Below are 23,701 nucleotides of genomic sequence, written 5' to 3'. Positions count from 1 at the left end.
ACAGGCGGAAATGCAGAGGCAGATTGAGGAACTGAGTACGAATATGAGGGAAACAAACTGCAAGATGGATAAGATGCTGAAAAGAGGCGAAGTGGGCGGAATGAGGAGGTTCTTTTGCTGCTTTGTCTGCTCCTCTCCCTCTGATCCAGCAGCAAGTGTCGGAGAAGGAGACGGTAGAAGCTAGTTGTAGTGATGGCAGAGCAATTTAATGCCATGCAGTGATGGCAAAGCAAGTTGTGGGGGTTAGGAGGACTTCATTTGGATTTGCAATGTCATGTTTAATAAGCATGCATGCATGTAGTGGCCATAAATAATGGCCCATTATCATAGCGTTGATGGTATTGGTGTCTTAAAAAATAATGATCTTGGTGTATGCAAGGGAGTGTGCCTAAGTTGTGTTGTGCTCCTTCTAATAAAAAAACATTCGTTCTCGAAGTCTTCATCTTTTTCCGGTGCATAATTTTTTTTCCATCCGGATGCTTGTGAGAGAAAACCAATAGGCCTGGAGTGATTTTCGTAAATCACCTTCTAAAGTAGGTTATATGTAGGGTCAATAATAATGATTGTATATATTAGGGCCGGAGCCAAATCATGACATTAGACATGTAGTCATGTAGTGCACGCAATTCGAACGTGATCTGCAGGCAAGTCTTAATGGTTGGGATATTGTTTTACGAAGATCATGAAAAGCCTGTATGTGTCATGATCGCATCATCTGAATTCCGCTTTCCTGCAAACAATTAGCATCACAAAATCCTTCGATGCAAAATCTGGAACTAAAGGGACATGTACCTTTCACATGGCGGACGGAAAGTCGGAAGCCAGTGATGAACTTTTCAACCGACGGCGGGGATCACCGGAATCATCTGGAACGGCCAAAAATGGGTATATCATAAAAGCCATTTCATTTTCACACACACTCTGTTGGCGGTTCATGTACAGCCGGAGTTGAATTTGAATTTGAACGTGAATTTTGATATGGCTTTCTGGTGCAGCAAGCTTGTGTTGTATCCGACTCCAGATACCGATGACTTACAGAACCATGACTTCCTCTTCTGACGCCAAGATTGATTCGGCAGAAGAAATAATAGGAAAAGGAATATTAAATCATGAGCAGTATATAATCAAGCAATATTAACAGATACGGTTCGTTAACAATTAGATATTTCTGATTTATTAAAGCAATATTTTAAAAATAAAAATGAAAAATTAGCTCGTGATTGAAAATAAACACTAAAAGAAAACATGGAATCATCGACGGGTGTCACATCCACTGTTGGTCAAAGTATGCTGCGCGCTGCTCCTTGGCTCGTTAGGTGGGCAAATAATTAGTGTCTGTCGACTCCGCCTCCTAACGCTGATTCTGCGAGAAGCAATTTCCGACAATGGCATTTGTCAACCCGCGGACACGGTCTCCTCTTTGCTAGCTCTGAAATGTTCAACGTGTCGACCACGATGTCCCCAAGAAAATTCTCCCTCCCACCAGGTACCAAAGATCTATATATTCTGCTATGGAAACAGAAAAAACTTAGAACTCCTCACCATCTCTCTCTCTGGCGGCTTTCTTACTCCGGTGTAGTTTCCTCGTTTTGGAGGTTTGGTAATTCGGTGCTGGCGAAGATGGCAGAAATTGTGATCGGGGCTGCTGCCGGCGTTGCCGCACAACAGGTGTGGGAGTTATTGAAAAAGTTGGCGGGCGCTCCTTCCGAGTTCCAACAGCAGTACAAGCGGCTGGAGATACTGTGGGGAAGATTACGAGTAATGCTCGACCAACAGACGTCGAGGGAGACAGTGGCTGAGGATCTGCTCCGTGAGATGGAAAGGGGCAGAGTTCTCATAAGCAAGTGTTCCCAAGTTCGCCACTGGAACCCCCTCAAGCGAGCCATCTACTCCAAGGGACTGGAAGAGCTAGAAAAAACGATTCAGGGATTCATAGGGGCCGAGACGCTGGGGGTGGTTCTGGAAGTGAAATCGAGCATCAAGGCAATGAACTGCAACTTGGAAAAGGTGGTAGGTGGGGGAGGTTCTGTTGCTGCTGCTGCTTTGCCTCCTCTCCCTGCAGAGGTGTTTGGGATAGAGGAGCCTCTGGGGGAGGTGAAGAGGAGATTGAGGACGCATCGGGTGGTCTGCGTTTGTGGGATTGGTGGGTGCGGAAAGACCACCTTGGCGAACAAGCTCTGCAGGGAAGCAGATATCAAAGGTACTTTCCGCCTTCCGTTGCTCAATCACGTTCCCTTCGTTTGTCATTGTGTTTGTATGCTTCCCTTCCGAGTCTAGCTAAGTTCCATCGTTGCCACAAACCTATGCTAGAGCAAACAGCCACCTTTGGAACAGCGACAGCATGCACCCCCGGCCCGGCCCCGACATCCACCTTTGACAATTTTTGTTTTTATTTAATATCAGTAATTAGCATTTAATTAAGACAAAATTGGGTAATTATTTCCCTTTTTAAAATTTTTTTTCCCTTTCATCTCCTCCAGATGAATACGAGAAACTCATCTTTCAATCGGTTTCTCACTCGCCTGATCTGGAAAGGATCTGTCGAGGACTACTTGAGAAGTTGCATGTAAATGTTGGCACATTCGTGAACCAACGGGATGCAATCAACGAGCTTGCATCTTGTCTGAGGGGAAGAACGGAGAAGGTGCTAATAGTCTTGGATGATGTTTGGATCGACGACGAGGGCATCATCAGGGATCTGGTGTCAGCAATCAAGGGTGCAAAAGGTTCCAAAATTCTCATAACATCAAGAACTGAACTCGATAGTGTATGTGATTGGTGTCACACTATGAACTTGCTGAGAGAGGATGATGCTAGAAAACTATTTGAGCACCATGCTTTCAATGGAGTCGACCCTGAAAGATCCTGGAAGCCAAATAAGGACCTAATAGACAAGGTATATTTTGCATCAGCATGCCCAGCCTCAATAGAAAGAAACAAAAAACTCCATCTTCTTCTCCTTGTGAAGCACTTTTTCCCATTTCTGCAGATAGTGAGAGGATGCAAGCTTCACCCTCTAGCATTGGAGCTGATAGGAGGCTCTTTGGCGAAGAAAGACGGGAGGGAGTGGCAAGATACAGCGAATAGACTTGAACAGACTGGTGGGATCATGGAAAAGATAATCACGGAATGCTTCTCCACCAGTCTTACACCGTTGACGGAGGAAGAACGCGAGTGCTTCTTGGACTTCGGCTCTTTTCCGGAAGACCAGAGGATCCCTGCGAGCGCAATCATAGACATGTGGACTGAAACACGTGACATGGATGAGAATCGCGCTTACGTGATTCTTCGAGAACTAGGCCGAAGAAATCTTGTCAAACTCGTTGACAGAAAATGGTATGAAAATTTCCCGAAACAAGTTTTAGGTTTATATTTATGCTATGAATTTATTACTTACAAAATCCTTTTTTCATTGAGTCGTCAATTCTTAAGTGTTTGAGCAGGGATTTGCCTCCCCCTGACCACCTTTGCAGCAAAAGAACAAAATTGCAGAAAGCAAAGTGTACCTGAACTCTGTAGGGATCTTTCCCTCTTTCTTTCTAAAATTGGTTCTGGTTACAATTTTGATACCCTGATTCAAGGAGCTGGTTCTCAGGAATCGCTCTACATAAAACCTGGTGGTGCCGTATCATTATATATTTCAGCCATGGAGCAATTTTAGCGTTATGCTACTAAAACTTGATCCACTTGACTTGCTACGTAACTGATGACAAATTAATCTTTCAGTGGTGCTGCTGGAGATCCAGATGGGAGTATAAGTAGTCTCTCTGTATGTCAGCACGATGTACTGAGAGAATTGACCATCCTCGAGATGAAAAAGAAAGATGCGAGCCAGAATAATACGAGGCTGATCATGGAAAAGAAAGAGGGCAACATCCCAGATACTTGGACGCGGGAAAAGAATCGAACCAGCCAAGTAACGCTTGCCTCGATAAACACTGGTAATCACCATGACTCTGCAACTAAACTTAATATTGGCCCAGGACTACATTGAACTCGTTTCACTGCAACACATGCGGTGCTCCCATGTGAGTGGTTCTGGTGATGGGGTTCTGAACATTGCCGTTTCTCTGGTTTCGGTGCAGGGGAAATGAAAAGATGGGACTGGCCAGATCTAGACCTACCTAATGCTGAAGTCCTCATCCTCAACTTCGACTCAGCAACTTCCTACTTCTTACCACCATTCCTGCAAAATATGAAGAATCTCAAAGTTCTGGTTGTTGCCAATCATGGTTCCAACCGTGCAGAACTCGATGGACTCTTCCTATTGTCTTCTTTAAATAAACTAAAGAGGGTAATGTTTAGAAAGATATCACTGCCCGCTGAGCCACTGCGGATGGTGGAAGAAGGATCCCTATTGTGGTCCAGAGTGTGGAAGTTTAGAGAAACTGTCACTTCCATAATAACAGGTGCTTCCCCTGTGCAGCCTCAGGATCTGCATAAGCTTTCACTAGTCCTCTGTGACGTTCGCCATCTACTGCACATCCCTTCATTGTTTCCAAGTGTCAGGGATCTGGAAATAGATTACTGCACTGACTTGGATGAATTGCCGGATACCATCTGCCACATTTCCAGTCTGGAGAAGTTAAGCATAACCAATTTCCCTGACTTGCTTAGTCTGCCAGAGAGCATTGATAAACTGAGAAAATTGAAAGTCCTGCGATTGCAGGCCTGCGGGACATTGGAACGCTTACCGCACTCGGTGAGCCAACTCTCAGAACTCAGGTTCTTGGATATCTCAAACTGTTATAGTTTGGGTGTTTTTCCTGAAGAAATAGGAAAACTGAGCAGCCTGGAGAAGATTGACATGAGATCCTGCTCAAGCATCATGGACCTGCCTCCTTCTCTGGTGCAAATGGAACGTTTGAAGAAGGTGGTTTGTGATGAGGAAGTTGCTTCACTGTGGATTTCTTGTGGATTCGACCCCAGTAAGCTAGAAGTGCGCAGAGAGGAAATAAACTTGAGATTTCTGCATGGATAGTTTGTAACTTGGAATCGTGATTGTTGGTCGTTGTCTGTAGGCAATGGAAGAAGTGACCTTGGCATTTCTGCAGGGATAGTTTGTAACTTGGAATCGTCTTTTATTCATTGATTCTTGGTCGTTGTCTATAGGCAATGATTTTTTCCTTTTCTGGTTTGTTTGGTCTCCAATATGTTTGGATAAATTTGATCATCATGCCCTATCAGATTCTCCCACTATTTGTTTTTTAAAGGCCTTTGCCACCGGCGAGAGGTACCTACTACCCGGTCCGGTCAGGCCTGATGGTGCTGCCGGGGTCGGTTCGGCTCGGATCGATCTAGCACGTTAACAATTAAAAAAAAAAAAAATTTATTATTTTTAAATTTAATAATATGTATTTATTATTAAAAATAAATTTTATATTATAAAAAATATTTCATAATTAAAAAATATTTTTTATTATCAAACGGGCTGGTAGGGCCCAGGCCTTAGACCTGATGGGCCGACTTGGGCCGGGCTGGGCGGACGCCCACCCTTAAAAAAAAGGGACTACAAGGAGCAGGTCGGCCACATTCACGATGTAACTTTTCTTATTCCTCAAAGCTAAGTTCACAATTTTCAAATATGAGCATGATTATTTTAAAAATGTGATTTTCGATTTAACTTTGATCTTGGAAAAGAGAATCTTTAAACAATGTTTCCAAAATTCTTCTCATTGGTACTTTTGATAGTTTTTTTAAATAAAGGAGAAATTAGCACACGGAGATAAAAGGATTTTAGTTTCTGGGGCCCATAAATTAAATTGAACCACAAAATGTATCTGATTCCTCTCCTATTAATTTTCTTTAAATGCTTAAAAGAGTAGGCATGTGCCAGGGTACCTGTCTGGCCCATTAACAATTAAAAAAAATATTTGTTTATTATTATTAAATTTAATAATATGTATATTATAATATAAAATTTTATTTTATATTTAAACTTTTTTTATTGTCAAACAGGGCGGGTTGGGCCCCACCCGAACCGAGACCCGAGATATCGGGTTTGGCCTGGGCTCAGGATTTGGGCCCGTCAGACCGACCCAGGTTGGGTCTTACCTGACCGGCCAACCCGACCCGATACCCACCCTTAACTACAATGAGCTTTAGGCCACATTCATGATATAACTTTTCTCATTCCTCATAGCTAAGTTCACAATTTTCAAATATAAGCACAATTATTTAAAAAATGTGATTTTCGATTCAACTTTGAGAGATAAAGGGATTTTAATCTGTGGGACCCATAAATTAAATTATACCACAAAAACCTACCACATTCCCCCACTACCATATTCATACTCGGCCAGGTGGGGCCCAAGCCAGGGCTGGATGGTGCGGCCTAGGTCGGCGCAGTCAAGCCAGATTTGGCCTGTTAATAATTTTAAAAAAAAATTATTATATAACATGTATTATATTATTAAAAATAAATTTTATATTTATAAATAATTATTTTATAATTTTTTTATTGTCAAATGGGTCGATCTGGGTCCTAAGCCGAGATTCGGGATATCGGGCCTGGCCTGCGCAAAGGCAGAGTGAGACTTGTAGTGAACCCCTTGCTTTTGTGAGGTGAAATTTACTTTGCAATAAAAGGATTTAGGATATGCCTTCAACAAAGGAAGAGTTGAAGTTTTCCATGAAAAGGGTTGAACTAACGTTTTTAAATTTTGACGTGGACTGAAATATCATTTTTCAAAATTTTTATATAAACAACTAAAATTTGATAAAATTTACATGTAAATTTTTTTTTGCCCTTGTCCTCGAATCCTTGGGGCTATCAAACAGGCCTTAATATTTATCTTATAAACATCATAGGGTATTAATAACAGTTTATTGTGCTTTAATGTGTACCAAAGTTTGTTGGTGTTTAAATCAACTACTTTAGATTCTTTCAAAGTTGTGATTAATAATACTTAATTTGTCCATTGAATTTCAGCAGCACATTACCACGAAATATTTTTGTAATTTGTGCCGTCGGAGTTTGCGTTCTTGTCGAGTTTGTCGTGTGTATGTGTCTGACATACAAGAGAGTTGAGACGCGGCTTATTAAATAGTGAAATTAAAATTAAACTCAAATTGAGAAGAAATATAAACCAAATAAGGGTCTGAGGACCGACCGGTTATATTATTACTAATATTAAATAGTGAAATTAAAATTAAACTCAAATTGAGAAGAAATATAAACCAAATAAGGGTCTGAAGACCGACCGGTTATATTATTACTAACATATGAGACAGAAATAACATCCAACACATCGTGCTCAACTTAAAAGGTTGTCAACATGAAATATTTTCAAACTCCAATTCAGCCCGTGACTACAAAAAGTAACAAAGAACCTGAAATCTCTACAAAGCATGGATATTATCTTTTGGAAGATCTGACTGTTTGTCTTTTGGCGGTCAATTTGGACTATCAGGAATGATATTCTTTATAGGAATGCAACATACGATCGTTCGGCCATTGCATCCTTGGTTTGGAGTGAAGTCTCTCTCATCATAGAGCTAGCCACCTTCAGGATTTCATGAATTTGTTTCGACCTTCCATCGTTTTCGTTTCTAGTTTCTACTTAATTTCTGTTTTGAAGTTTGTTGTTCCCCTCTCAACACTCATTGCGAGCTGGTGTATCTTTGTACATTGGCCTCCTTAATTAAGTTCGTTTTCAGCTCTCTCTCTCCTGCTGATGTTTTCAAATTCATTCATCACAAACCTCTAATTCTAAATCGTTTTACCGCTGACAAGCCATGGGAACATCTGTTCACTTTCATCCGTTTAGTATCCAGTGGTTGCATAGTTGAATGTCATCTGGGTGATGCCCTTCTGATACTTGAAGCATCTGACCACACTAAACAAGCTCTTTAGGTAATTGAAAAGTGGAAATACATTCAGAAATGGTGCCAACAAATTGCTGTCGTCTACAGGAATTCTGCCGGCTTGCCATACGATATAACTAATCTGCAAAGACAAGCTCAGAACTGGCCCTCCTCTGCTTAGTGCTTAGGAGAATGCACACTTCTACTGGTTTCTACCGTGATAAAGATGAATATTAGTGAATGTGGTGCATTTTCGGCAGTCCCAAGAACTTTGCTCTGACTAGAATTGGGGCAGTGTAAAGTCAGATACTTGTGTCTCTGCTTGTATATGATTTTGTAACAGAATATAAAGCAAAATATATATTGGTTAGTCAACGCACGGGTATCACAGATTTGCAGGATACATGCTTGAGATGAGTTGAGAAGGTTTTGATGGTTATAAACCAATGCGGGGACCTGATAGATATGTAAGCAGTTTTCTGGTTTGACATATGAATCATCATTTTTTTCCATGAACCTTTTTTGTGCCTGTGTACTTAAGTCTTAACATATTGTAATTGGTAATAACTCAGTTCCACAAATTGGATGTTCGTTGCAGCAGAGTGATAGAGAGTTGGATGAATATGAAGAAGATGAGCAGTACGAAGACAATGACCAGTATGAAGAGGAAGAAGAAGAAGAAGCGGCATATAAAGATGAAAATAATGAGGAAGAAGATCCACAGCTCACCAAGGACTAGTTGGAATATTTGGAAAGGAGACAAAAGCAGAAGGAAATTGTAAGGCAGAAAATGAAAAAGGAAAATGACTTGGTTTTGGTATCAGCCAAAGAGAAGAAATCATCTTCCAGAGATAGGCATCACCCATGGCCCCGTTTTGTGCTTCTGAAATCTGCCATCTTCTTTTCTTTCATTTGTATATAAAAGTTGGCTTGCATGGTCGAAGACTGATCTTAGTCTAGCCAGTTAACATTCTTGTGTGGTGAATACCTTGCACTTGTTTTGGCATCTCTGCATTTCTTGAAACCCTTACATGTTGCTTGCTGGCTAATGCACATGGATTTACAGTGAAATGTGAATATCGTTCTTTTATATTTCTTTCTCCATGTTAAATTGGTGCCCCCTGTTATCTTTCATGTAGTGGATCTGCAATTTAAACTGTATGCTTTGGTAACTTATATTATTAGTTCATGTTTCATTTTTGTAAAGAGGTTAAATGCAGAAGCCCAAAGACCTTTTTGTACATCAAAATTGTGAATGAAGTGCCAAATTTTTACTTCTGTTCGACTTGCCAGCCTAGGATGTGCATGTTGACTGCACAATGTACATATAAAAGATGTTATCTGTCTCCTTTTTGGGACTCTGACTGGAACATTCTCAGTAAAAACAATTACGCCAGACCAGAAAATGGAGACATTTATGAGAAATAAAAACATCATGTACATACAATTAGACAACACATATTAGTTATAACCAGCTATGCTTTTCACCTTCCACTGCTGGTTTTGTTTGTCTATCGAGGAATCATTGACCATTATGAAGCAATCATTTATCATAATGGAAGGTGTGACATGATAAAAGACGATAGCTACATGACCATTGACCATTATGATGGTTATATGATATTATAATGGTTGTATACATATGTCAAATGGAAAGCTCATAGTTTTAACTTAAGTATTATCGTAAAATAAGGTTGTGCATGATGATAAGAAAATTGAAACCATGAATATGAATTTTTTTCATTACTCAAAGCCATCAACCCCTAAAAGTTATTTTTTTCTTTCTAATTTGAAACAATGCTAAAAAATAAGTATTGCATATAACCCATGTCGTGAATTTTCTTGGTGGATACCGTGGAGTATTTGATTTGATTATTTTTTATCAAAAATAAAAAAAGTTAAGATAAGTAGAACATAATTTTTTAAAAAATAGACGTGTGGCACTCTTGAATCAAGTGATCAATAATGTGTTTGGCTTCAATTAGCTTTCACCTCTCCAAGGTGAAAATGACTCCTCCATTGGTAATGTAAAAATTTCGTAAAATTTATTTAGTCATTTAATTTGTCGTGGCGGGCCGCCCTCCATGAAAAAGATCTTATAATCTCAGTATATTTCTCAGGGGAGCCTAATTTTATGGACAAGTGTGGAGGAAAGTATTTGTTGTTAACTTTTGTTAAAAATTTTGGTTGTTAAACGTTTCTGACGATATTCACAAATAATGTTTCGGAGTTTTAAACGATGAGTTTTTTCTCAGGTATAATACGGTAGGCTTGAAAAATGTGAGAAAAATGATTTTTTTAAATAAAAATAAAGAGAAAATAAAATAAGTGAGAAAATAATTACACAAGCATTAAAAGATAAGTAGATTTGTAACAAATAAAAATAAAAATGAAAAAAGAAAAACGTGATTTTAACATTTTTTAAAAAAATGTGTTTTTTTAAGTTTTAAGTGGCATTTCATTTTCTCTTATTTTTCACATTCTTTTTCAAAATAATGCATTTTTTGTGATTATATCTTACTAAGGGGACGAAGCACCAAGGCAAAGTACTTTTGATTTTTCTTGGAAAGGAGCACCTCTTGAAATTTCAAGTTTATGTTATCTTTCGTTTTCTTTTTTCTTTCTATTGAGCAAGGTTGAAATTTCCACTGGACAAGGTTGAAACCTTGACTCTACTCTTGGTCTCACAGGATACAAGGCATGTTTTGATGGGGTTGGAGGTATCACTCCTGTTGCACTTCAACTTAAGACATGCTTTGATAATTGGAAGTGTCACTCTCACTGTACTTCAATTTGCAAAAACCATGTTTTGATGGTTGGAGGTGTCACTTTCGCCGTGCTTCAACTTGCACGTCGCTGACCTTTTATTTGCAGCATAATGAGTTGACACTCTAGAGTTTGAAATATTGATAGGTCGCCTACCAGTCCCTACTGGATCCCAATGTGCCAACCTCATTGGGGATTTTCTTTTCTTTTCCATTTCAATAACCAATAATTGTAAGAGAAGTTAGATCCTTGACTCATATTTGGTGGGGCTTATTTCTACTACTGATGGGTGTTGATAGGGATGTCAACACATAATATTCAATAATCACCAATGGTAGGGCTAATTTCTACTGCTGGAGGGCAGTGGGTGTTCAATAGGGATGGCAATGAATAATATTTCAATAACAGCTTTGATTTATACCCTTTTTTTTCAGATTTTGGAATCAATTACTTTAGGTTGCATGTTTGAAAACTTGGGGTTATATGATTTAATTTGTCCATTGAGTTGGCAACCTATTTCAATCTTTTCGATCAAATTCGTTAGAAAACGTTGCATACCCATCGTTGAGTCCTAGATAATAAATGGAACAAAACCCGTAGACATCGGACAACAAATACACATTTATATATACATGCTTTAATTAACATGCATATGCAAATGTGTTTAAAATTATTAATTTACCTCAAAACGTGGTTTGGTTTATATTGGTTGTTTAGTAAGAAGTCATCTTCTTTTGTCATCAAAGTTGTGGCCTTACAAAAACCATGATTTTCACATGGCTTGGGAATAAGCTTGGGCATCCGGCGGGCTGGCCCAGCTCGACACCCAAAACCTGGGTACTGGCCCGACTATTAAAACCCAAGCCTAAACCAGGCCAAGGCCCGCCCTGATCAAACTAAAAATAATAATAATATATAACTATAATTAATTGTAATAAAATATTATATATATTAATAAAATAAATATCTAAAAAATTTATTGGGCCCATCTGAGCCAGCCTGATAAATGATCGGGCCGGCCCAGTGCCATTTTTTTCTAGCCAGTGCTCAGTCCTAAGTTGAGCCAGGTATTGGGGGGCCCGACCAGGGGCTGTGCTCAGCCTTGGGAAGCTCACATGTAGGCATGAAGAATGGCCGACTTAATTAATGGCAAAATCAATTCTAAAGACACAGGGCATATTACATCAAAAAACACCTTAAAAGATGTATTTCCAAATGTTTTCTTTCGTATATAACATAAATTGACTGCGATATACCAATTGTTTTTCATGGTTTCATTGTTGTTTTAGACATCACCACGTTATGTGCCTCAAGAGACATAGCAATATGTGCCGTGTGAACAACAGAGTCAAGCAATATTAACAGATGTGGGTCCTTAAAAATTAAATATCTCTGATTTATTAGATTTATTAAAGTTTAAAAAAAATGAAAATGGTGAAGTCGCTGGGTGCCGCTCTGTGCTCAATGAATGTGCATGTGCTGGAGGATCTGCCGACTCTGTGCTCAATGAATGTGCAAGTGCTGGAGGATCTGCCGACTCTGTGCTCAATGAATGTGCAAGTGCTGGAGGATCTGCCGACTCCTCTTCCGAAGACTAATTCAGTGCCTTGCATGGCAATTATCAACCAACGGTCTCCTCTTTGGTCTGAAAAAGATTCAACGAGCCGCCCATTATTTCTCGAAGAAATTTCTCCCACCGGGTTCCAATGGTCTCTATAAATTCTGACACGGAAAAAACAAAGGACTTAGAACTGCTCCACCGAGCAGACAAGTCCGAAGGCAAGGTAAGCCGGTTCCCTCGTTTGGCTTCTCTTTGAAAGGAGCTCCTCATTTTTCAAGTTCATGTGAGTTTTCTTTTCCTTTTCCCATTCAATAACAAGCAATCCTAACCCTAAACTTAGGGCGTGTTTCAGATGTAAAACCGGGAGTTCTTGTCATGGATTATAATTCACTTTTGAGGGTTGGGATCTAAATCCGTGGAATATTTCTTTGCCCGCTGGAGTTTGCTTGTGATTTACTCGTGCTCTCTCGCTTCACGAGATTTGCTCCAATGTCTTCTTCAGCTGCACAGAAGAAGGCAACCAAGGTCAAAGAAGGAAGAAGTAAAAGGGCGTAGAACGCTTTGTATCAATATCGGAAGCGAGCAAGTCTTTCCTTCTCTCGTTGTCTGTCTGTTTCTCTCATGCTTCCTATTGCTCACGCTTGCGACGAAGATGATGATTGATGAAGACGACGGTTGTTTCTGTAAGGCTGTAACTGAACCACTCTCGCCTCCCTCCTCCTTCCCGCTACCTCACTTGGGAGTCCTCAGGAACCTTAACCAAATGAAGACTGTCATGGTCAGACCCTTGTTCTCTGTTTCTTCTCGCCTTATATCCTTGACTCAACAACCATGTGATTCGTACCGTGTCTAAACTGCCAAGTCCCCTTTAACAGGAAAGAAGATTATGACGTGAACTACTGCTGTAGTTGGTAATGCGGTTCAGATTTGGTTTATAAGTCGGATTCAAATTAAAAGTCAGATTTGGATATGATATAGAGTTTTTTTCATTTGTTTCCAAATCTACATATATGAACATCCAATAAAACAAGCACTGTGAAGCGTACATCCAATTGGGATCGAATCTATTGGCATCCCAATATATTCAGGTGGAATACACTATTAATTTGAGTCTTTATAAGAAGGTACATGTATTAAGAAAAGAATCTTGAGGGTGATTGACGGTTTTTCTTGCTTTAGAAAGAACCCATTCTTTGTTGGTGGCATCTTTGTAGATGCCTCAAGAAAAACTTAGCAGCGAAGTTAAATTCTCATTCTCCTGCTGTTAGAGGAATCCCGCCACGTTGTTTTTCCTATTTTTGTTTTTTCCATCTGTAAATGTCCATTTTTTTGTTCTATAATATTTGCAGCGGAAGTAAAGGGGAGGGGCGTTGCAGGTGTCGCCGGAAAACCAGGGAAGATGGCGGAAATTTTTGCTGGTGCATTTGCTGGCGTTGCAGCACAAGAGTTGTGGAATGTAATCCAACGAGTGGCTGGGCAACATAGTGAGTTTAAAGAGCATTACAAACGGCTTGGAAGAGCGTTGAAAGGGTTAAGACCAGTACTGGACAAACTTTCGACGAATCCGGAGCTGGAGGCTCTGTGCAGCGAGATGACAAGGGGCGGAGATCTCATAAGCGAATGTGCCCAAGTTTCCTGCTGGAACGTCCGCAAGCACGTCGACTACTCCAGGCGGCTGCAAGAGCTAGAAGAAGCGATTCAGGAAAGCAGACGGACTGCGACTTTGATGGGGGTTTTGGCTCTGAGCTCGAGGATGGGGGAAATAAATTCCAAGTTGGATAAGTTGCTGGGAGGAGACGAGGTGACTGGAATTATGTCAGGAGGTTCTGTTGCTGCTCTGCCTCCTCTCCCTGGTAAGGTCTTTGGGATAGTGACGCCTCTGAATGAGCTGAAAGAGATATTGAAGAAGCATCAGGTGGTTGGCGTTTGTGGGATGGGGGGTTCCGGAAAGACCACCTTGGTGAACAGCCTCTGCAGGGACCCAGATATCACAGGTGCCTTTCACTTCTATTGCTCAATGACGTTCCTCCTTTTTGTCTGTCTCACAGATTTGACGTTCAAGGTGAATTCATTGTTTTGAAAAGAAATTTGTGTTTCCTAACTTTCTTCGGTAAATCGTGATTGCAGTTATTTTGTAAATTAAAACGATGATTTTAACCATCAATTTTGCGTGCATTTAGATAGTTGATCTTGGACTAACACAAGCTTTGGCTGACATACACTATACAGTACACGTAGCAGTCTGAATTTTTTTTATGATTAAAATAACTTCAAATATATATATGTGCCACAATTTTAAATTCTTCATCCCTCTATAGTGGAATAGAACCTGTCAAATACTGGTTCCTCACTTGTCTACTGGGTCGGCTGTTGTCAGGCTCGTTCGGTAAGAATATCTTCTATTTCACGGTTTCGAGATCGCCAGATACACTGGACATTCTCAAAAGAATATGGTCTCAGTTGCTTGGTGGAGAGGTGCCCAGGTTTGAAGACGTAAAAGATGCTGTGAGGCAGATAGCGCATGGGCTGAGTGAGCAGCAAATTAAGTGCTCTGGGAATCGTTTGATTGTCTTAGATGATGTTTGGTCTGAGAAGGATCTGAAGAATCTCTTGTTTAGGACAGAGCGTCTAAAAACCATCGTCATCTCTAGAGAAAAGATGAAAAAGAATATAGTGGATGAAATTTATCCATTGCCAAAGCTGGAAAAGGAGGCAGCAAAGCAGTTATTCTATCATGCAGCGGGAAAAACATCACCGGTTTACACCATGGCAGCAGAGCAGGTATTCATTTTCCTATTTACCTGCCCGCTTTTTATGGTATGATCAACTGCTTTTATCTACCCGAGTCCAAGTTTTTAATCTATTTTTGCCAACTTGTGTTGGATGCAATTGATACTTATTAGAGATTGTAGAGATTGAGTTGGTATTTGCCCTGTTGTAAAAATGAGAATGAATCGAATGGCTTAGGCTGCCCCTGGCCGATTCAGCAATTCAGTTGACTTGGTTTTAAAAACCTAAAATGAATAGACTCTGCATATAATTATAATATACCTAACAAGGTTTTCTATTTGCTTCCGAGTCTATTTGAATTGTTGATTCCGGCAGATTCTTAACACTACAGAGTTCCACTATATACTTATAATAGAGTAACCTAACAAGGTTTTCTCCTGAAAAACAGAGCCTAGTGTCATACTCTCACTCCACTCAAATATTTTCTACTAAGCATGCGAATGTGCTGAGTAATATATGATGGCATTTTCTAATCATCAGGTCATATGATTATTTTTGCAGATAATCAAAAGATGCGATGGACTACCACTGGCACTAGAACATATAGGAGGAAGGCTAAACGGTGAACCCATTGAAAAATGGGACGGTATTGCAGAAGACCTGCAAAATAAAGGTGACATTTATAAAAGCGAGGAAGATCTATTCCGCGTTTTCTCTACCACAATAGACTTCCTGTGCCAGCAGCTCCGGGACTGTTTTCTGGATATTGGTTCCTTTCCTGAAGATAAAAGGTTGCCTGCAGCTTCCATCATAGACATGTGGGTTGAACTATACCACCTAACGGAGAAAAAGGCCTTTCTCAAACTTTTTGAACTTTCGGAGAAACATTTGCTTAATCTTACTTGGAGAACAAGGTAGAAGATGCAGAAGAGGAAGATTGATTTAAGCAGATTCCTTTCTGATTCTTAAGTGACTTAATTCCTGTCACGGAAAATTCATAGACGATATGAGAGAGAGGTCCCCTAACAAGATGTTAAGGCAACAACAAAATATAATGACAGAATGTCACTGTAAAGTGTAAACTCGAAATAGATAGAGCAGTGTTCAATAGATACAGTTCATCCATTGTATGATGGAAGCACATCACAAAAGTTTTCGACTAAGACGCTATTGATAACAGAACACATCATTTCTAGTTGTCCAAATGTTCCGCCAAGTTGGGAGAAGCCCGCTTTTCCATAACAAACTAGCATCTTTGGAAAACCAGTGTGAATATGGACCCCTTAGAACGTCTTTAGTGACTGATTCGGGTGGAACAATTGCTTCTGGTCTGTAAAGCTCTTCAACACATCATGGGTTTGGATGATTAGCCAAGCTGATCTACTAGCTTGAGCGTTGAAACCATTTGGCAACAGTCACACATAGTTATTGCCCATTAATCTGCTGAGCGTTGAAACCATTTGGCAACAGTCACACATAGTTATTGCCCATTAATCTGCCTCATGGAACTCTTGTTATAGTGTTTTTCAAACCTCTCTCATTCTTTGTGGTAGATTCATGAGACAATAACAATGTGTTACTATTATCAAACAACTCTTTAGAAACCATTTGGTAAGAAGGATACTCTGTGAGTATTTTGAGCAAATTCATAAAACACTAGTTATCAAAGTTCGAGCTGATTTATAGAATACTAGTTCAAGTGTTATATGAATTTGCCGGATCTTTGGCGTAGATTCATGGAGGACTCATACTGCTGCCAAACGACCTCGTAAGTAGCTAATCTATGCTTGGAGGAAGTAGCAAATGATAAACTTTGGAAATTAAACTCACTCTCGAATAATGTTATATGAATCTACCCGATCTTTGGGACATATTCATGGGACACTCATGCTGCTGTCAAACAACGTGTTAAGTAACCAATCTCTGCTTGGAGGAAGTAGCAAATGATAAACCTTGTAAATTAAGCTCACTCTTGGATGTGGATGCCCAAAAGAACCAGGTGTGATTTTGGCGATGTTCATCATTTCTATCTTCAACCCATATAAAAGCCTTGATCCATAATCCTTAGAAAACCTTTTATGTTGTCTTTTATAATTATTAGAAAGAAAAAAACCTCTCTTTTTTACTTTCTTTATTTACGTATTTTGTGCTCTGGTTTATTTTTCCAGCAAACTTTCGGTGTCGTGGGAGTCATTGTGGCGACTTGATACGCGTTAACTTCCTGTCCTGCTAAATTACTTCTAAGGTCACATCTACAAGACATATGAGACAAAAGAATTGCATTGAACCATGTATTCTTAAATGTTTTCTTTCGTCCACAACCCAAATTGTCTTAGATATACTAATTATTTTTCATTGTCGCTCACCACCAGTTCCCATTAATTTACTAAGTCAGCTTGTAACGTACGCTTGACATGTTAAATAAACATCATCTGTACGGTAGAGATGAGGCTGAACACAAGCGTAGCCGAGTTTGGAGTCAATGTCGTCAGAATGGCTCTCAATTCGGCCACTGAATATAAACCGCAAACACGAGATAATTTTAACCGATACATCTTAAAATATTAACTATTTTTCTGATTTATTCTTATTTTTTAAAATATTATTTTCAGAACAAAACTGGAAAATGAAGGCCGTTAGGTGGATTTCTTGAACGTTTCCTCCCTTCCACGCGCCTTCCCTCCAAAGGCTTTCGCATTTCTTTTTTCTAGCCAGCCAATAAGTCAAGACAATTCGGCAGGCCACGGCAACTTTTTTCTTCGTCGACTGGGTTTTCCTGTTTGCTTTCTCCATTGTCGATCTCAGAAATGTTTAGTGCGCTGTGCACTACACTTCGAGGAAATTCCTTCAACCTGGTCTTAAAGATTATATATTCGCTGAACAACAGGAAACATCCATCGATGTGCAGGGAGGAATTGCTTGCTTCTCTCTCTCTCTCTCGGGGTCCCGCCTTGGAAAGTTAGGAGGAGCTGCAAATACGAAGAGGACCCGTTCAGTTGCTGCAAATTGTTGACGTCCGTTTAGGTGTGTTTCTGCTCTTATCTTGATGCGAAATTTCTCGATGAATTGCCTCTTTCTTTACTCTTTGGTGCTGTGGGAGAGCTTAGGATGAATTCTATAATTGTTTCTTATGTTGATTTGGGTTTTGCTGACGATCAAGTTCATGATATGCTCGATTTGTTTCTTCCTTTTGGTTTTGAGGACACCTGTTCAGTCCAGCTACAACTTAAGGTTTTTGAGTTTGTTCTGGCATAGCTCTATAGCATGATATTATTTTCGTTGGCCCTGGTGTGTGTAACTTCTATTCCCCTTTTCTCAGCTTTCTCCTGCTTCCCGAGTAATATGCATGCCTTCCATTTCCAGCTGCTGACACTCCTGTATCTTCATGGTAATAGTGCCACCATAGTGTTCTGGAGCTGACCCCTAAAGGTAAGCCTAGCTGGATTCTAGATCCAGAAGAAGGTCCAATTAGTGGACTCACCATATCAGGGCTACCTTTTCTTTTCGATCACCACTTTCAGCTTGATTGGAAGTGGGAAACGTCTGTTAAAAAAAAGAAAAAGAAAAGGGTGTTGTGTGGGGGGTGGGGGGACGAAAGAAAAAAACATTACACCATGGCTATTCGCGCTGGATATCGACAACTTCCCTCATAGGTAATTGGCGGCAAGGCGCATAAGAACTACTTCTTTTGCCGGTCTATTTTTCAGGAACAAGTGGGACCAATGTTCGGTTATTTGATCGCAGTTGCATCAATGGGACCTGAGGTGGTCTTCATTGTCTAGGAATAAAATGCTGCAAAGGTTTCCATTAGTAGGAGAAGCAAACGTCCAAAATATTGTAAGTAGCCCAGCTTCTTTCTACTTCTTGTGCTTCCTAAGAGGAGTGGTAAGTGTGGAGCCTAAGCATTTGGCAGTTAAAAAGGATGATCTTGAGAATCATAGGTCCTGAAGAAGTTGTACTCCTTGTTGCTGACAAAATAAGACTAGGAAGTAGGAACTTGAGAACGAACCTTGAGTGCACAAGTAATTGCCACCATTACACTACCTGTGAACTGGACAATCGTATTGTGCTTGCTTCCTTTCCTATAAGATCTATTTCTGTATACACCCTCAGGCCTTATTTCTCTGGCATGAGATGCACTTGTCTTTGCCTCATTATCGCTTCACAATGCCCTTTGAATTTAAAATTTTGTTTCATTTTTCTCTTTCCTGGTCTAGTGCAGTGAGAAGTTTTTGCTGTTTTCCTCCAAAACTTAAAGACTTGGATAACTCTTTCGGTGAAGAGTTGAAAGCTTACATACTTTTCTCATGAACTTGCTGCAGCTGTTTTGCTTGTCCGCAACAAAATCGTGTTAATTCATAGGAAGAAAGAAAGAACACAGACGAGAAGATCGAAAGATCTCTAAGATGACAGACACACTTTTTATGTAATTTTTGGGGCAATGTGAGAACCAAAGAAAATGTACTTGTTAGTGAAGCTTCAAGACGATGGTTAGACTGCTGTACCAGGAGTTACAACGATTTCTTTGCACCTAAGAGTCACAGTGAAATGGCTGATTTAATTGGTGGAGCATTAGTAGGTGCTGTGGTCGCGGAGTTACTAAAGGCAGTTCTAGAGGCACGTGATAATGTTTCAGAGTTCGGAGAGCATTTCCAGAGGCTAAAAGCAACCCTAACAAGTTTACGATATTCAATACAGCAGGTTGAACAAATTGATGAGGAACTAAGAGATGGCAAACAGATTGATGATGCTCAGACAGTTAAAATGAAAAACCGTATGTCTGAATTGCGTGAACAATTAGAGTATGGCCAGATGTTGATCAAAAAGTGTTCTAAAGTGCGCAAGTGGAATCTCTGGAAGAAATACAAGTATTCCAAGAAATTAATCAAGTTAGACACAGAGTTTAGAACGTTTCTAGATGTGGAAGTGCAAAGTAACTTATGGGTAGAAACAAAAAGGAGCAGAATAGACATGAAAGAGTTGCTTAGGAGGTTTAGTAGCATCAGTACCAGTTCCAGTGTTCAAGATGATATTCCTTACTGTAGCTACGCTATGCCTGAAGTTCCAAGTAAGATTGTTGGGTTACGAGCTGCTCTGGAAGAGTTAAAAAGAAGGTTGTTCAGTCAAGATGTGGTAGGAGTATGTGCACCTGGAGGATGTGGTAAAACAACCTTGGTGGCAAAACTCTGCCAAGATGAGGCAGTAAAAGGTACTTTATCTTCTGTTTTTCTGTCTTTTACATGCCTTGTTGCACCACCATATCTTAAATGTTAATTTTGTTGGCTTTCTGCATATGTGCATGTAAATATGTGAATGTATAGGAGAGGTGCAGACATTAATGATTTGTAGAAGTTAGAAAATTAGTGAATGTAAGGATCATTGAATTATCTAATCATGCTATATGAAGCCAAAGATGGAAAAACATGACAAGAAATGTGGACAAAGAAAACCACACTCTAAAAAAAAGTTGGTATAGCTCTTAGCTATCATTCCCTCCCTCCAATTTCCTCTAAATTACATTATATATGTCCAAAATTTAGTTTTCTTGGTATTTAATTATTTATACTGCCGAAAGCGCATGTCTTATTTCAAATGGAAATGAAGATTCACTTAAGACTTACCCTTTCTGAATTGATTTAAGCAGTTATAAATTATTGTTCACCATGAGTTATTGGTGGTAGGACCTCCATAATCTGATTGGTTTATGTAAACCTCAAAGATGAAAAGGTAAATAAATTGTTTATTTCCTAATTACTGTAGCGTGTGACTGAATAGATCATTCCTACGAGATTTTTGTGCAAATATCCAGAGGCCTAAACCTTACAGTGCTTAAGCGTTCAATTTTAACAACGTATAAATATAACAACTAAAGTTGCTTATTAGGGTTTACATTATTTTAAAGAGGACAATAGAATATTTATGTTGACTTTGTAATTGCATTCCTTGTGATTCTCTTGTAGCAGACAACCTTTTAGGTTTTCATGCATATCCAATCTCTATTCTTAGGAGCCTCTTCTTCCTCTTGAACTCTAATCCATAACTCTCTATACCTTGCAAAATTTTCATCCTTTCTTCTATAGACTGATATTTTTTATTAAATACCAAAGATGACGATTTTGATAATTCTTGAAATTGTAAAGTAGTTCATGCTATTGTTGTTTGCAAACAAAGGAATTACATCTCATATTGATAATCAATTTTTCATTAATTCAGCGAAAGAAGCATCCATTTGATTTGACAATTGGTCTCCTCAAACTTTATACACTTGATGTTTGCTAATGGGTTCATGGTTTCACATCTTTAGGGAAGTTCGGAGAAATTGTGTTTCTAACTGTTTCAGAATCTCCCAATCTGATGGTGATCTATCAGAGACTGTGGGCAAGGCTGGTCAATCCCAATTCTGTACCTAAGTTCATAGATGAGGATGACGCATATACTCAGCTGATGTTTAATTTAAACAAACGAAAACGACATCCTGTCCTGGTGGTTCTGGATGATGTTTGGTCCGAAGTGGTACTCGAGAAGCTTCTGTTTGAGATTGCAGGCATAAAAACTCTTGTTACATCTAGAATCAAATTTAAGCTGCTTAAGTCTATTTACACCTTACCACTGCTTGGACAGAAAGATGCATTGGATCTATTTTGTCACCTGGCTATTGACTCTGACCAGGCAATTGATAAACCAGATGATGACATGGTGAAACAGGTCAGTATTTAAAGGCGTCAAATTTTGAATTTTGCTTAAAAAATGTGCATATTTCTTAATATTAAAGTACTTACCAGTTATCCTATGTATGCATCCAGTCAACATTTAGTTGTAATGTAATGGACTACTTCTTGACGTGCAAATGCCTAAACAAACGTATGCCCATCAAAATTTTGTTTCTTGTTCACATGTTGATTACTTGAGAGCTGTTGCGGATATTTGTTGACTGCATATAGTATTTGATATACTTGCATGGCTTTGTGTCAGTTTTCGGTCCTAGCACGATACACTTTCATGTCTACATATGTTTGTTAACTATTATTTTCTTCCAAAAAGTTGAACTTCTAATCACTATATTGCAGATAGTGGCAGGCTGCAAGGGTCTCCCTTTGGCACTAAAAGTGATAGGAAGTTCACTGAGGCGGGAATCATTGAGAAAGTGGCGTAAGACAGCACAGATGCTTCTGAAAGGTGGACAAATTTTTAAGGAGCACAAAGCTCTTCTGAATATTCTGGGCACCAGCTTAATTTCGTTGGAAAAAGACCTCAAAGAGTGTTTTATGGACCTGGGTTCATTTCCTGAAGACGAAAAGATACCTGCTGCCTCAGTCGTTGACATGTGGATTGAAATCCGTGGTTTTGATGAAGACGACGCCTATGTTGCTCTAGTTGAACTCTCCAGAAGAAACCTGTTCACACTCATCGAAAGAACACAGTACTTTCCTTTCCTTTATACAGGATTAGAATGTTTGTCTTCTCTAATAATTCTGGTTTTGTAATGCCTTACTGCTTATTAGGGATGCAGCTGGACACATAGATGGAAGCTTCAGTAACCTTTTTATTCTTCAGCATGATCTGCTGAGAGAATTGGCTATCTATACCAACCAGGGGAATGATGATAACAATGCGCAACAGAATGTCATGCTTTTTTTGAAACAAGTCGACCTTCCTAAAATGCAGCAACAGACGTCCCTAGCTCGGATTGTATCCATACAAACCGGTAAATGTGAAAATTTCAATTCATTTTTGCTGATTTTTCCGTTGCTTACCCTATGTTGGAACATTTGATGGGTATGCAGGTGAAATGGGTCCTTGGAACTGGTTTGATATGGCACTTCCTCATGCTGAAGTTCTTATCCTTAACTTCACAGCTAACTCATATTGCTTGCCTCCATTTCTGGAGAGAATGGAAAATCTCAAGGTCTTGATTATTGCAAATCACAGCTCCAATCCTGCAGCACTCAGTGGGCTCTCAACCTTTGGTTCTCTAAAAAATCTCCGGAGAATCAGACTGCAAAAGATATTGGTCCCGTTGCTTTCTACATTTACAGAGCCATTGCAATATCTGCAAAAGCTATCACTGGTGCTTTGTGAGGTTAGTCAAGATGGTGGTTATTTGCCACTGGATATCCCGAGGGTCTTCCCTGCTGTAACAGAGCTAGAAGTAGACTACTGCAAAGGTTTAGACGCATTGCCTCCTGGAATCTGCAACCTTTCCAATCTAAAGAGATTGAGCATCACAAACTGCCCTGATTTAAATGGCTTGCCAGAGAGCATTGGCTCATTAACTGGATTAGAGGCTCTAAGGCTACATGCTTGTACTAGTTTGGAGGGTCTACCGGACTCCGTGTGTAAGCTTGCAAGTCTCAGAATATTAGACGTGTCTCATTGCTCAAACATCGAGGACTTACCAATAGGAATTGGTGAACTGCACCGTTTGGAAAGGCTTGACATGAGCTGGTGTTTAAGTGTGAGGGAACTGCCTGCATCAGTGAGACAAATGATAAGCCTTAGAACTGTTGTTTGTGATGATGAGATTTTTCGCTTGTGGACAACTGTAGGGCATAACCTGAGCAAACTACGAGTGGAAGTGGCTAAAGAGGACATCAACTTGAGATTCCTTTACTAGTCGTTTGGATTTTCTTTCCATGCCTTTAGCATGTATATGTGGAAATTTAAGCATTTTACTTGGTTATTTGTTTTATGTGATTGTAGTAGACATTTGCATGCGGACACTCGTGCTTGTGCCATGTCTGACTGTTGGTTGAGCAATAAGAGTATTTTATTGCATTCATAACAAGTTCTAGACATATTTTTATTTATTAAAATGAAAGCAAATATTAAAGGAAGCTG

The 23,701-nt window shown here is 39.6% G+C and overlaps 3 protein-coding genes across 4 annotated transcripts; all 3 read left to right on the top strand.

The window, feature by feature from the left end:
- The first annotated feature begins 1,561 nt into the window (after positions 1 to 1,561).
- Positions 1,562 to 5,045, top strand: LOC116253199 (putative disease resistance protein At5g47280). Its single transcript, XM_031627970.2, has 5 exons — positions 1,562 to 2,200; positions 2,481 to 2,896; positions 2,990 to 3,336; positions 3,727 to 3,941; positions 4,086 to 5,045. The coding sequence occupies exons 1-5, from the start codon at positions 1,621 to 1,623 to the stop codon at positions 4,979 to 4,981; spliced, it is 2,454 nt and encodes an 817-aa protein (XP_031483830.2). The 5' UTR covers positions 1,562 to 1,620; the 3' UTR covers positions 4,982 to 5,045.
- Positions 5,046 to 12,566: 7,521 nt separating this feature from the next.
- LOC116253444 (probable disease resistance protein At4g33300) lies at positions 12,567 to 16,017 on the top strand. Of its 2 annotated transcripts, XM_031628265.2 has the most exons (4): positions 12,567 to 12,911; positions 13,483 to 14,127; positions 14,511 to 14,914; positions 15,425 to 16,017. In XM_031628265.2, the coding sequence occupies exons 2-4, from the start codon at positions 13,533 to 13,535 to the stop codon at positions 15,779 to 15,781; spliced, it is 1,356 nt and encodes a 451-aa protein (XP_031484125.1). In that variant the 5' UTR covers positions 12,567 to 12,911; positions 13,483 to 13,532; the 3' UTR covers positions 15,782 to 16,017. The 2 variants fall into 2 exon arrangements, with proteins under 2 accessions (XP_031484125.1, XP_031484126.1); XM_031628266.2 differs by lacking the exon at positions 12,567 to 12,911 and having other exon boundaries at positions 13,363 to 14,127.
- Positions 16,018 to 17,534: 1,517 nt separating this feature from the next.
- Positions 17,535 to 23,565, top strand: LOC116252909 (putative disease resistance protein At5g47280). Its single transcript, XM_031627525.2, has 6 exons — positions 17,535 to 17,887; positions 19,186 to 20,072; positions 21,168 to 21,568; positions 21,931 to 22,283; positions 22,366 to 22,568; positions 22,648 to 23,565. The coding sequence occupies exons 2-6, from the start codon at positions 19,412 to 19,414 to the stop codon at positions 23,475 to 23,477; spliced, it is 2,448 nt and encodes an 815-aa protein (XP_031483385.1). The 5' UTR covers positions 17,535 to 17,887; positions 19,186 to 19,411; the 3' UTR covers positions 23,478 to 23,565.
- Positions 23,566 to 23,701: the final 136 nt, after the last annotated feature.

Source organism: Nymphaea colorata, chromosome 4 (genome assembly GCF_008831285.2).
Source record: "Nymphaea colorata isolate Beijing-Zhang1983 chromosome 4, ASM883128v2, whole genome shotgun sequence".
NCBI classification, from domain to species: Eukaryota; Viridiplantae; Streptophyta; class Magnoliopsida; order Nymphaeales; family Nymphaeaceae; genus Nymphaea; species Nymphaea colorata.
Note: the sequence above shows the minus strand (reverse complement) of the source record. Positions and strands in the feature narration are given on the sequence as shown.